Source organism: Elaeis guineensis, chromosome 2 (assembly GCF_000442705.2).
Source record: "Elaeis guineensis isolate ETL-2024a chromosome 2, EG11, whole genome shotgun sequence".
Classification (NCBI taxonomy): domain Eukaryota; kingdom Viridiplantae; phylum Streptophyta; class Magnoliopsida; order Arecales; family Arecaceae; genus Elaeis; species Elaeis guineensis.
The window spans coordinates 70,688,176-70,703,738 of NC_025994.2; the positions used below are offsets into that span (position 1 = coordinate 70,688,176).

The 15,563-nt window shown below is 35.1% G+C and overlaps 1 protein-coding gene across 5 annotated transcripts; it reads right to left on the reverse strand.

Moving 5' to 3' along the window:
* Window positions 1–9,539: 9,539 nt before the first annotated feature.
* On the reverse strand, window positions 9,540–14,912 carry LOC105032775 (uncharacterized). 5 transcript variants are annotated; one of them, XM_073251821.1, is made up of 7 exons: window positions 14,424–14,909; window positions 14,233–14,328; window positions 14,071–14,111; window positions 13,816–13,933; window positions 13,073–13,153; window positions 10,916–11,124; window positions 9,540–9,819 (listed from the first exon to the last, which is right to left on the reverse strand). In XM_073251821.1, exons 1-6 carry the CDS (start codon window positions 14,616–14,618, stop codon window positions 11,068–11,070), a joined length of 588 nt encoding a protein of 195 aa, XP_073107922.1. In that variant the 5' UTR covers window positions 14,619–14,909; the 3' UTR covers window positions 9,540–9,819; window positions 10,916–11,067. The 5 variants fall into 5 exon arrangements, with proteins under 5 accessions (XP_073107922.1, XP_073107920.1, XP_073107923.1 ...); XM_073251819.1 differs by having other exon boundaries at window positions 10,272–11,124; XM_073251820.1 differs by lacking the exon at window positions 9,540–9,819 and adding an exon at window positions 9,861–10,418.
* Window positions 14,913–15,563: the final 651 nt, after the last annotated feature.

The following is a 15,563-nucleotide window of genomic DNA, read 5'->3' on the forward strand; positions in this document are numbered from 1 at the left end:
AAGTGATGGAATTGCCGTTGCTAATAACTGTCTCTAATATTAATATTAGTGATGTTATTCCTACTGTCGCTAATTATGATCTTCAACTTCTAACTTTTTTAATGGTTTATTGGCAATGGTCGTCCATCGCTGTAACTATTAGCGATGGCTTTTTCGTTATTAGCGACGGTATTTTACCATCATTAATAATCAATATTCTTATAGTGTGTATAGGTATTGGAATATGAGAGAAATAGTTACAGTCTTATGCTATATAAATGGTTCCATGTTTAAAGGATCATATGAAATAGAGTATACTGGGCGACCATAAAAGGCTAGTAGAATGAAGTATAAAATAAAATTTGAGTTGGAGGATAAATTATGTAAAGTATTCCATATAGATAGAAGCAAAAATAGAATAATAATAATATATAGATATCCCACTATTGTGCAGCTAACAGTTTTGAAGCATGAATTGATTTCGATTACTGACAATGAAGATATGAAGATTATCTTTTCAAATATAACTTCACATCCTTATTTATTTGATGCGAAGTGGAATATTGATGTGCAACTCATTGAAGACACCAAATCTATTCCTGATCCAAAATATTATGAAGTAGCTGACCGAAATATATGAATGATGACTCAGGAGAGTGAACAGATTGGAGCCTCTAGTCATTATATGGTCAATAATGTCCCAATAAATAGTAGTTCAAGACATATGGAGGATCAGTTTTATATAATAGATACTGATGTCTCAGATGCTATTATCAGACAAGCTTCAATTTACACAGCTACCGATGATGTACCAAGTGAAAAAGGTATGGATGAAGATGCTTCACAAGATACATCCAATTATGTAGTGTGCCCACCTATTGTAGAGCACCCAAATTATCCAATGTTTGAAGCTCCTTCAATCACCTATAGGAGTATTGACTGGACAGCTACCAATGTACCAATATCTTCTGTATTGCATACATAGCGTAGCACCTAGAAAAGAGATGACGAGTTCTATAAAGGACACTATTTTATGGATAAGATAGATCTACAAACTGCAATAAGACAGTATTCAATTGACACACATCATGAATTTAAGGTTGTTAAGTCAGAGCTGAATCTTTGGGTGGTTAAATGTAAGAATATAGAGTCGGGATGCAATTGAAAACTTTGAGCAATTAAGTGGTATGATTATTTTGAAATTATAAGATATATTGGTCTGCATACATATATTTTGGTTGTGCTTTTTCAAGATCATGCTGGGCTTGATTCGAATTTCATCGTCAATGAAATATAGGATCTTATAAAAGAAGTACCCACAATTACTATCGCCGGTATTGGTGCAGTAATAAAGAATAGATCAATTACATATCCGATTATAGAAAGCTATAGGAGGCTAAGCAAAAAGCAATGATTTTAGTATATGGAGATTGGCATAAATCATATGACTTATTATCCAAGTGGTTGCGTGCTATAAAAAATTTAATCCTGACTCTTAAATGAAGTTCATTAGCACTCCTATCGGTCACCTAGCATTTACTATATTTGATCATGTTTTTTGAGCCTCTGCACTATTGATTGAAGGCTTCAAATACTATAGACCAGCAATCAATATTGATACAACATTCTTGTATGGAAAGTATCGGGATAAGTTGATGATCGCAACTGCTGTGGATGGAAACAATCAAATTTTTTCACTTGCATTTACTTACTAGATGAAGAGTCTACTGATATATGGGACTGGTTCTTAGCTCATCTGGGATCTATTGTTATATCACGTCATAACATCTATTTGATTTCAGATCGACATGCAGGTATATTATCTGCTATACAAAATAAATATCTTGATTGGCAGCCACTGTATAGATATTATGTATATTATCTATGTCATGTAGCAACGTCAATACTAGGTTCAGAGATACAAAACTAAGAGATTTGCTGAAAAGAACCGATATATAAACACAATCCAGAAAGTTCGACAAGTACATGAGGAAGATTGAAAAAATAAACTCAGAAGCCTTTTAGTGGTATTGACTAAAATCTCGATCGACAAATGATCTCTTGCACATGATGGTAGACAAAGATTTAAAATAATGACTACTAATTTATCAGAATATTTCAATGGAGTACTCAAAAATACTCGCTTTCTACTGATAACATCATTGGTATCACTCACATTCTTCCGGCTTATAGCATATTTTGACGATCAACATGCGCAAGTGGAGGATTCATTAAATAGGGGTGAAAGATTTATCCCTTTTGCTATAACCCATGTGATCGCGAACCAATTCGAAGCCACATCCCATAATGTTATAGGATTTGATAGGGCAAGTGGGGTATTTCAAGTACAAATAGTATTCCGTGGGCCTTATATGAACAAAAGCAACAATACTCAGGCGCACAGTAATGTAAAAATTTCATTGTACGATTAAATTATTATACTTAATAAATGAATAAATTTAGGTTCTAAGAGCATAATAATGGATGCAGATTGTACGTTTATCGGAGCATACGTGTACATGCTAGAAATGACAATACTATCATTTGTCGTGCTCACACTTGATGGCTGTTTGTGCTTGTATCGATTGATTTCTAACGATACGTTGATCATTGCTATAGTCGAGGAATACCATCACAGTTACCGGCATCATTTTTATCCGATCCCTCATGTGGAGTATTGGTCACAACTAACAAATGACATGTTGATAGTACCACAGTACGAACAATTGCAATAGAAGGAAAGACTACGATCCTCAAGATTTAGGAATGAAATAGATTAGAGAGAATTCAGCAATAGACCTAGGTGTCAGATTTGTGGTCATGAAGGACATGACAGATGTTCATGTCCAACAAACAGAGCAGTAACTTGAGATAAAAATGAATGAAATTTTGCATTTAATGTTGTAAATTGTTGAGATGTAACGAACCTGTGTTACTTATCCTTATTTATGATATGTTGTTTCTAATCTTTAATTATGATTTGGTATTTGTAATTTTTAATTATAATATATTGTTTGTAATCATTAATTATGATATGTTATTTGTTATCTTTGCTCCAATACTTGTCCCCTCATTTCTATTATCTTTAATGGCAGCAGCATATTATATATATAGAGCCAGGTCTATTAGATCAGTCTGTACTATATGCATAGGCTACTGATCTGTCATCAGTCATCTGGGATCGTCAGGTATGTATTTATATTTTTAACTTCATGTGAACAAAATAGTTGCATTAATTTAAAAGTTATGTGTTATTTTTATCTGGTGTTGACAGGAGTTCAATTTTCTTACATATCGATGGAGGGAGCTAGCTAAGATTCGATCGATATTACTCAATTTACGGATAATGTCATATCTGCAATAGGCCGAATTTCATGATCTTTGCCGCATTGATTTTATATCGTTGGATTGAAACTTGATCACTACATTCATAAAGTAGTGGCATCCAAAGATACATATGTTTCACCTACCGTAGGGTGAGTGCATCATAACCTTGGAGGACATCAGCATCTAGTTAGGTTTCTCAATTGATGTCTTTCAGTTATAGATAGTACACGTCAGGATTGATGGCAGATATGTTTTAACTTGTTAGGTATTGTCTCACCTCCTGAAAAACTCAAAGATTTCTAATTAAGTATGATATGGTTAGTAGAGGTTTTCGATTAAGTATGATATGGTTAGCAGAGCAATTCTACAGGCTATCCCCTTATGCAAATATTATAGTCATACAACTTTATGCTGGGGAATATATTTTGCAATTGATGTGAGGTTGTTTGTTCACGGATATATCTAATAATCTAATGCATATCATGTTTTTACCATTACTTACTGATTTTGAGGTCGCGAGATATTACAGTTGGGATAGTATCAATCTAGCTTGATTGTATAGAGAGCTTTGTAGGACAAGTAGAATTGATGCATATGATATTGCGGAACCTTTGATTTTGCTTCAGATGAGGGTATGGGATAGGTTCCCATTTATTGCTCCTTATAGATTAATCGACCTCCTGTAAATCCTATTATGGATTTAGCTAATGGAGGTGCATTACCACGTGGACCGCTAGCCATGAGATACGTAATGAATGTTGAATACTAATTTTTCCATCTACGCTATTTTGAATCATATGTAATTACTTGCCCATACTCAATTGTGCGGGTGGAGAGATACTTTCTCTGTGATGCAGGTTTCCATTCATGTTCTGATGACATATAGATACCATCTCGATCATTTCAGAGCTGAGCAGATATAATTATCTGGGATTTACACATATTATAAATATGTTTGGAACTACTTGTCTCAAAATACTTACATCTAATATTTTTTATAAAAATATTATATGGCAGCTATATATTCCTGAGATCCTTGCAATTCTACCAGATTATTGCTTTAGTGGATAGGATATATGACGATGCCGGATGCCACTTTTATATTTCTATACTATAGATGACACTATGCGGATAGAGTGATGCAGCGGTTTGGGATTTGTCAAGTTATTCCAACTGATTATGATATGAATTCTAGACTGCATCACATCGATCACAAGGGACAAGTCGACTATGACTAGAGCATCACTCATCAGCAGTTCATTGCACTCTAGGAGAGCTGACAAGATTATGTTATGGACGGTCTAGTAGTTGATGGTACCATGCAGTATTATGACGCTTACATGGAATTGTATCATCGCATCACTCGTCGATTTATTTATCGTAGTGATGCGATGTTCGATTCTTTGGTAAGAGCTCAATTTACTCTTTTATTCTTTAATTTTATTATGATTTTCTTATATTTTACTGCTTATTACTTTTCTATGTCTGAGTGACAGTCTGGCACATATTTATGATCTTGTTCATTCGAATTCTATGTCCACATCTGGGCCTGTCATCCAAAAGATATGCATGTCAGTCCTCTATGCCGTTGATGAACATGGTCGTATCTCCATGGATGTTTACGATCGTGGATGCAGCACCTCACAGTCTACACCTCAATCTTATATGTATCCATCGTCATCGGAAGTATCTCTTGATGTGCACAGACGAGATAGCCGACAGGATACTGCCTCTAAGTTTCAGATGCCGGAATTTTCTGCATTCAATCTATATATGTCCTCGATGAGGTACATGCACAGTGATATAACACAATTTTAGTCCGTTGAGGAGACAACAGGCATTTTGGATATGCCATAGACGACATTATCCGTCAGGAAGTTTCATATCATGCAGGAGGCCATACAAGTGAGGCACCAATATAAAAGACTATCACGAAGATAGAGAGTGACACCGAGGAGAATGAGGGCCCTAGTAAAGCCCAACCGATGGGTCATCGGAGGCAGTCTGCAAGAAAGAAGCGACGACCGCCATATGGGACTTGATCTTTTTTTGTTTTATTGTATGTGTACCACATGGACCTGATTTTTTATAAATAAAGTTGTTCATTTTTTTTATGAATTTATGTTATGTTATTCGATATTTTGTTACATGTGATGAAATATTCAGGTGTTCACTTGGAAAGATTGTGTAGGTGCTGACTCGAAAGCATGTTACTTAATGCTTATTTTGTTATTTGTCATGAAATATTCAGGTGTTGAATGAAAAGTATGTACATAATATGTTGGTCCATAAACACAATATGTTGCCCCAGTGTGTTGACCGGAAAGGTAGATTATAAGATAAAGATTTTGGATTTTAGATCTTCAGTGTAGGGTCTAGGGTCTTGAGCCTAGGTTTAAGGGTTTGCAAATTAGGGTTTTAGAATTTAGGGTTTAGGTTTTAGAATGTAGAGTTTTGAGTTTAGGTTTATAATTTACAATTCTATGATTTATTTGTTCATAGGATCTAGGGTATCAATCCTATGAATCCTCCCATGCTCGATTGGTTTGGATCGAGGTGGTCGACCATGAACAAATTGAACCAAACTTTCGATTGTTGAACTGAGGTGGGCGAGCACGGCAAGGACACGATCGAATGCCATAAGGACACAGGTCGGACCAGATGGCATGGGTCGAATCAAGTTAGCATGGGCCTGCACAAGCAACCGTAGTCAACTAGCCCGATCAACTGGCCTTGACCGACCAGATCGATCTAAGATGCTCGACCACCTCAAACACCCAATCGACCATATTGGCACGGGTGGGATCGAGCCACTGCGATCGACCACCAAATCAACAGACCACGACCACCGACTGGGTTTGAATCGATTGATCGATAGATCGATCAGCCACAACCGCACGGCTCGTTCTAAATTGGTTGACCACTGCAATGATCCGATCGATCAGATTGGGATGGGCCAGTGAGCCACTGCAGTTAGTCAATTTCATCGATCGATCACGATCGACAGGCTCGATCTGAGGTGGTTGACTGCATTAGAAGATTGATTGACCGCCTCAAATCTGAGCCTTGTGGTCAATTCCAGTCAATTTGGAAATCACTAAAATAATTTAAATTGACTATTCTCCCTTACAACTTTTCTTCAAAAAATATTTGATGTAAAATTTTCGCTGCACCCATCATTTAAAAATAAATCCTCTTCATACCTATCTCGGAACAGTTGTTTCCCTTTTTCTACTCCAACTATTTTTCCTTTCGAAATGCGTTCATCTTTTCTTGAAGCCATTATATCAATTTTAGAGTGAGGATGAGGTTGATTTGAGGGTTGGAATATATTATCAAGAGGGAAAGAAATTTCTAAGATAGATGGAGTACAGTATGGGTTCGAGTGATATTTAAAAACATTGAAATCACAGGTTGACCCATGATTTTACTGAAATCGTAGGATTTCACTGAAATTGCAAGTTGGGTCTGCGATTTTAGTGAAATCGTGGGCCTAACCCCCGATTATAATATTTTGTGAGCTCCCACCAAATTTCAAAATAAATCGCAGGCTAACCTATTATTTCTTTCAAATCACAAATTGAGCCTGCGATTTTATCAAATTGCAGGCTAAGTTTGCGGTTTCAATTTTTTTCCACGTTATCTGGCCAGCTCGACTCAAAATTATGGATTGAACCCACGATTTTCGACTGAGGTAACATTGAAATCATGACTTAAAGGCACGATTTCAAAGCACGATTTCACGCATGGACGATATTCTGGGAAATAAGTTGGATACATAGGTACTTTGGGATATATATATTTAAAAATAATTAAAAAAATCTGATGTTGTACAGTATAAATTACTTTCTTCTACATTGGGTGCTGGACATGCTAGCCTCAAACCTTTACACTCAATGTTGGGATACCAATCTTGTTTCTTACCCTCGTTGACAACAAAGGTAATCACAAGATTTTAAATCTGATGTCTCATTTTCTCTATGAAATGGGATGTCAAGTAATTTTTTATTACTACATGCAATACAATAAAATTGATGTGGAGCGCACAGTAAAGCCGATTGATCCACGTAGCACAATTAATAATGAGACAGACATTTAATATCATGAAGCTATTTTTCTTAATTTTTTCTGATGAAAATATTCTTTTTCTCCGTAAAGTAAAAAAAAATAGTATTATTACTTTCTGATGTCTTGTATGATTTTCTATGAATATATATAAAATTTTGAACAATATATATAACTTCTTGTATCTTTATATGTTTATACGACATCCTAAATAATATATATGGCATCCTGATGCCTTATATAACTTTCTGTGAATATATATGACCTTTCAATATATGTGACATCCTGAATAATATATATAATTTTGTGTGAATATATATAACATCATGAACAATATATATGACTTTTTATGTCTTTAGATGATATTCTATTGGTTATTATGACTTCTTAATATCTTATATAATTTTCTAATACATATATAACTTATTAAATAATATATATAACTTCCTGTTCTTTATATGACTTTCTGTTGGTTATAATAATAATAAAATATTATTTAAAGATATAGAAATTATATATATTGTTCAAGATATCATATATATTCAAAAAAATCATACATATTATTCAAATATCATATATATTGACAGAAAGTCACATAAGACATCAAAAAATCATATATACTGTTCAAAATATTATATATATTCATAGAAAATTATATACATTGTTCAAGATATCATATATATATTCATGAAAATCATATAAGACATCAAAAGCTATATATATTGTTCAGGATATCATATAAAAATACAACAATTATATATATTGCTTAAGATATCATATATATTCACAGAAAGTCATATATATTATTCGGAATATCATATATATTGACAGAAATTATATAAAGCATCAGAAAGTCATATATATTATTCAAGATGTCATATATATTCACAAAAATCATATATATTATTCAAAATATCATAAATATTTATAAAAAATTATATATATTATTCAAGATATCATATACATTCACATAAAATCATATAAAGCATCAAAAAGCCATATATATTATTCATGATACCATATATATTCATATAAAATCATATATATTGTTTAGGATGTCATATATATTCATAAAAAATCATATAAGATATCAAAAAGCCATATATATTGTTCAGGATGTTATATAAAAATATAAAAAGTTATATATATTATCCAAAATACCATATATATATATATAGACACACGCACACACATTCAAGAAGTCATACAAGACATCAAGATGTAATAATATTATTCTTTCTTTATTCTACGGATGGAAAAGATATTTTTATTAGAAAAAATTTGAGAAATAAAAATTATACGGTATTAAATGTCTGGTCCATTATTAATTGCGCTATATGATCCAATATAGTTGAACCGTGTGCTCCATATCAGTTTTGCGGCACCGCACATGGTGCACAAAGAATTTATCATGGGATGCCTCGCTGTCCTATAGCTCCCGACCCATCCTAACAGCAATCCCGATCTTACATCCTAATCGATATCCTCCATCTCTATTCTTTTCTTTTTTTTTCTTCTTTTCTTTCTTTCTTTTTTTTCCTTTCCTTTCCATCTTCTTTTGTCTACTTTCATTTTTCCTTTTTTTCTTATCCATTTTTTATTTATTTTTTTCTTTTTCTTCTTCTTCTTTCCATTACCTTTCTTTCTTTTTCCTTTCTTTTTTTTTCTCCCTTTCTCTTTTTTTTTCCTTCTCCTTTTTTCTTTCACTTTTTCTCTTTTTTTTTTTTTTCTTTCTTTTTTTTCCTCTTTCTTCTTCTCTCTCTGCATGATGAAGTCCCAATTTCATCTTGATCATATTTTTTCACAGGAACAAGATGGAATGGCCATAACGCCCCCCATCCCATCCGAATTCGACACCTTGGATAATCATGCAATACCCTAGAAGTTGACATGAATCAACATATCCATAGGCAAACCAAAGTTATCTGCTCAACATGTAAGTCCACTAAAAGCTACCTTAAAATAAGACAGCAGTACTATCAGACATGTTGGAACATTGCAAAGAACCATCTCCATCTAAGAGCTCAAAACAGTTGACAGCGCACACACATTCAAAGCAAACGATATGCAGAATGTATAATTCATAATCCAACAGCATGTCAAATCTGAAAATTATTAAGGCAAAATTGTCATGATGAAACAGGTATGCATCATCACATAAGTTGATATAGGAACAACAGAAAACCAAGCAATAGATACAATGATAGGTCAAGAATGAAACAACCTTTCATAAGGTACAACTCTTTAGGGCTATAATTACCTGTTGTACTAGTTCTCCACGCGCGCGCGCGCACACACACTCACACACACAAAAAGATAAAATAAAAGACTATTAAACATAGCATGATCAGCTCATGAAGATTAATGGCATTATTCTTAGTGCACAAGAACCACCTCAGCTACACAGCCTCAAATCACAATATGATTGATGACCCAGAATAATATTATCTGAAAAAGGAACAACCAGTAAGCACATATTAGCAAAAAAAAAAAATAGCAAACCAAAACCTATCAATATTATTGATATAACAGAAATAGCCATGAAGCATTTTTGGGATCCTATGGATAGCAGATAATAGTATCATCTTACAAGAAAACAATGGCACATCAAAAATCCAAAAGGAGTGCAATCTCCTCCATATATGGCATGCATGCGACCATTCCTTTAGAAATCAAATGATCTTGGAAGTTTCTGTATCAAATTGGACTGGACAATCTATTAAGTGTCTAGAAGTAACCTTTTAGGACATAAAATCCTCTCAAAGTCATTCCAACTAGTTAATCATAAGCATGAAATTCATATTTCTGTCCATCACAATAAAGTGAAAGAAACAAAGACGTGCCAATCATTCCACCATCAAACTCAATGAAGACATCAACCACACATAAAGAGATCTTACTGGTATAGGAATTGAAAACACAACCATTGTATCTTTCATCTAAAAGATCTCCCAAGCCAGATGGTAACGTCATGGAAGTCCACTTGATTATTAGACAGTGTGCGCCAGAAGCAATTCTATTCAGCTCCAATTAATACAAGAAACCACCTGAAAACACAGATAATTAAGGAAACTACATGGGAAACATATTTTATAAGAAACAAACAACTGGTGCTCAAGTTTTCACTTGATCCAGTAGTTTCCTCTTGGTTTCTCCATCTGCTCCACTTAGTTACCTGTTTCCCTCATTTGCAGTGTCTTTTTTCTCCCTACATCCCATAAACATTTTCCCAAAAAAGGAGGGTAATTGGCAGCGACAAACTCACCCAAACAGGAGTAACCGAAAAATAAAACTTATTATAGTTCAAGAAGGGCTGGATTAATAAAACCAGTGAGAAATAATCCAGGTAGAAATCAAACACCATAAACAGTCACATATATCGCCACGCTGGAAACTGGACATAGAACAGAGTATTCTCAAAATTTTTAACAACTACAGAAAGTAGGTGAAATTGCTTTTTTTCTTTTTGAACTTAAAAATAAGTTAAATTAATCTTCTTCAATGAACATTTTCAACTTTCATATAATTTATTTGAACAACTTACATGAAACAGGGTTTACGAGATTTCAACTCCATCATATTAACCAAAGCAATGGAGGTCATGAAGCAAACTTAGGAAGTTAATTTGGAAATGCAGACCATGTCCGCTCCTCAGATTGTGCTCAAAGTTAAATCTAGCAACAATTGCTCGCACACTCAAGCCCTGTCAACAACTAACAATGCCTCAAGCTCTTCCTTGCGCCGTTCCAATTCCTGCATCAGCAGAAGTTAAAAGAAGTATAGAGAAATAGCTAAAAGAAGCAGGAATAATGCAATGACAAATTTAAAATATTATGGCATCATGGTTGAGTTTAGTTCTTATTTCTTTTGCAACTCTTTTGTTCATGTTGTGAATAATAAAACAGAAAATAACGAAGGCGAGCAGGCAAGAACAGGCAACTAAAGTTAAAAACAACAAAACCACTAATATAGACATCCAACATACCTATTCTAATATGTAATACCAAGTCTACCATTGTGCCTGCACATGAGGTATGTCATGATGTCGGTCCTTCCACTCCCACATCTCATGTTTCCCCACTCTAGATCCATACTGCACCTCACATCTCCCCATTCCACATCTTAGTTAGTTGGAGCTAGTGGCTGTTAACCTAAGGTCAAAGATTCAAACCCTTCCCCTAGTATTTTTTGAAAAAAAAAAAGAAACAAAGACGTGCATAGCACATGCCAACACTAGTGTCAAATAATTACAACCCCATAGAGAATAATACAATATACATTAACTCACATTTAAAAAGATAGGAGAAAAGATGAATTTATACAAAACACACTTCTCATAAATAATGACTAAAGAGCAGTCAAGCTATAGGAACAGGATTAATATTGTAATAGTCAGACTAACAACCAGAGGCATTAGAACAAAACAAGGATGCCAAACATCTCAAGACAGAAAAAAGGATACTGGCCAGGTACATCATACCATGCTAATAGTTGCATATTTTGCTGCAATCTCGTTTTACATGATTTGCAGCAATAAGACATATAAAAGAATCGTAAGTCTGGTGGCATTCCATTTATCTGACACCTTGGTGTTGAAGGTGTGCATTAGAATGCTTTTTCTCAGATTGATGATGGCTGGTTATGGCATGTGTGACTTTGATAACCAGATGAAAGAGTGGGATGGTTGAACTCATGAGAAAAGTGAAGAAAGGCACTCTGTTCTCCTAATGGTTTAAAGTCCATGAAATTGAATGTATGGACTAGTATGGAAAAAGATACAAACTAATTGTGGCATGAATTAGTTATCTCATAAACATCTTTCATTGAATGATGCTGCAAAAAAAATGACTATAAATCGAACACTAGCCATCATGACATTTTAGTTCTTAGAATACTATCAAACTCTTTATTGTGCTTCAAGTTTACATTTTCCAAGGCTACCCATCTTTCCAGTACTGCACTGGTCCTCCAAGTACCAAAAGTATAACAGGATATAGAATCCAGAGATATAAAGGGGCTAACTGCAAGAACGGGGATCAAGAAAATGACTGCAGGCATGATAAACATGTCCAGAAAATCCAAGGACACAATGTAGACAGCTGGAGGTTATTTTGGTCTGGGTCATATGATCTGGATTTTGAATCATAACATCCACCTAACAATGTTGGCAGGAAGGAGAACATATCGATCATTTACTTTTTTAGGGTGTTTACATAAAATGGAGGGTGGAGGTTGAGTTGGCACTAGCTAGGCCATATGATATGTATAAAGACTTGGAGTCTAAGTTGTCACCCTAGCTTTGTTTTCTATAAAAGCCATGTATGGTGAAGATTCCTCCTATTATGTGGAGAATAAGAAAGAGAAGATGAAGAATGTGTAATGAGTTGAACAACATAAGAGCTTGTATACTGACCTCTTTGCCATTTCTGTTCTCACCAGTCCACAATACTAATTTAGTAATAAGTAATTTAGTTCATTGTTTCATTTTTCACCATCGCAAATCACTTGTTATAAAATTTGATGGACTTGAATGCTCTTATACTTGCAATTCAAGCTTAAGAAAGTCAGAGAATCAAGAACTACGAACATTACAAAAGAACTGAACTTAGGAGACGAATTTATAGCTGATATGTAAAACCCAATATCTACCACAGCCTTTGCAGTTGAATGTGTTTTTGTGGCCAATGAAGTAATTGCTTACCTCTAGATCTCTAACCGCTTGCTCACGTGTTATTTCCTTTTGCTGGTGTGCACGCTTCAAGAAACCGATGCATAAAACACCCTGAATAATTGTAGGCATCAATAGATGTACAGAATACTAGGACATAATACATACATATATGTAGATATATAGGTTAGGTTCAAGTTACACCTCGTGTCACTCCATTAAGTTTAAATAACATGAAACCTTTTGACCACCATATGCATGGGTTACGGACCTCTGAATCACATTATTTCATGGATATTAGCAGTTTAGAGGTAGTCGATCACATTTAAAGGCTTGGATCATTAATATTGGATCTGCAACATCCAATTCAAAAAAAAATGTGTAACTTTAACCTGAACATATGTTAGTTTGCATTGTGTTTTGGGTTGGTTCCTTTTCTTTTTTTTTGTTTTTGCCAGGGAGGGGAGGATGTGTGGAGTGAGGGGAACACCTATCACACCTTGGCATGATTGAAGAAGCAAAGCTAAATGCATCACCTCTCTTGTCTCAAGTTGCTAATTATCTAGGACAGCCCAGAAAAATTACTCCATATATATTTATTTTTGATGATATTTGCAACCAAAGAACTAAAATTTACATAATTGTGAATTTAGATTCCAAGGTTCACTACGCTAAGCACGACTCATCCAGGCACAGAACTGGCACATGAGGTCTTTTACTACATTATTTAGTCTGATAAATGAGCAATAAAAGCATTTTTTAAGTCTAATAGTTACCGAGATCACGTATGTCAAACCACAAGCCATAAGAAGGTAACTCGCAATCTTCTGAAGCAGTATCAGATCTTTCCGCTGCCCGCTGACATCTGGGAAAGCTCTTGTCATCACAGCGACACTGTTTTACAAGAAATCAGCAATTTATACTTTCGATAGCTCTATCTTCCCTAATTTCTCACAAATTAGCCAAAAGAACAGATTCCTCCGAAAGAGTATAAATGACAGAAATTTCAAGAATAGCGGGAAGATACTAACAAGATCTGCAGCATGCCCCTTCCAGCCCAATACTCCAATATCTGTATTCAATACGGAAAAAGCATACATTAATTAATAAACGAACCAAAAAATAAATTAAAATTGAAGTCATATCAAATTTAAAATAGCTAAAGAAAAAAAAAGTGAAAGATCAAAACTGACCCGCCAAAATTTCATTATAAAACTCCATTCGGTCTCGGCAACGGCTACGAAGAGGGCGATTACGACCGCGAAGCACCGGAATATCCCACCAAAAATCTACCAAAAGAAACGAAGGAAAGAGAATTAGTGGGATAAGAAGAAGAAGAGGAGGAGGAGAGTGAAGAGATAGTGTTCGATCGGCGGCGGCTTACATCGGATCCGTTCTTAAAGGATTGGACGGCGGAGAGAGCGTTGACGAAGACGCAGAGAACGGCGATAAGGGCGGTGAGGAAGCTGAAGCAGCGGCAGAGGATGAGGAAGGGGTCCGCCCGCGCCCGGATCCGGACAGACGCTGCGTCCGGCGGCGGCCGCTGGGAGGCCTCACCGGCCTCCGTATTTCTCGCCATCAGAGGCACGGAGCGGGCCGGCTCTTTCTCTAGGGTTTCAGGTTGGGGTTTCGTAAGCTATTCTTCGTTTCCCACGGCGACGCCGCCATCGGTTCGAGCGTTGTCTCGTGATCGGGAGCTGGGGAGGTGGAAGAGAAGAAGAAGAGCCATACACTGGCGGTTGCGGGTAGCGTGGAGAAAACAGAGAAGAATCTACTCTTCTTGAAGCCAGAAAGCGGAAGTTGGGAACTGGTGGATTCTGCGTACAGCACCAACTCAGTCTAAGTCCGTGGGGATCGATTTTTTTTTTTTTTTGTTTAAATGATCATTATTCAGTAGAGATCGCATTGAGAAGTTATTAATCTTGCTGACTAATCAACTTGCCTTATGGACGCATGTCAGATGCTTGAAAAATTATTGTTTAGGATAGTACTACCATATACATCTTACACCATCTGATACAAATCAGTATATCATTTATCATCATAAAAAAATATATATATTATTATTTATATTTGATTGAAAAAATTAAATAAAAATTTTTATCATTAATTATAATTAATTATTGAATAATTTTTATTATTTTAAATAAAAAAATTATTTTTAATATGATGTGCTGGTTTGTTATTAACTTATATAAAATATATATGGTAGAACTACTCTATTCGATAATCTTATCAAATGTTTTGTGTTGGTCAATGCATATCCAAATTCATCGTGATCCTTCTTAGCTTGGCGTGCTAATGTCCAAGAATCTCCGACATTTTGAGCGACCAACGGCTAACTTTTGCGTGTAGTGTATGCAAAAGACTGCGGACCAGAGGCAATAAAAAGTCACATGTGCTTTGTACCAGATAATTCTAGTTCGTTCTCGCTCTAGGAGCGGTGCTTTAATTTCCACACGTGCTCCTGTGCATTTCATCGGGCAGCTATTACGTGAGATGATGGGAATCGTCGTGGTTAGAC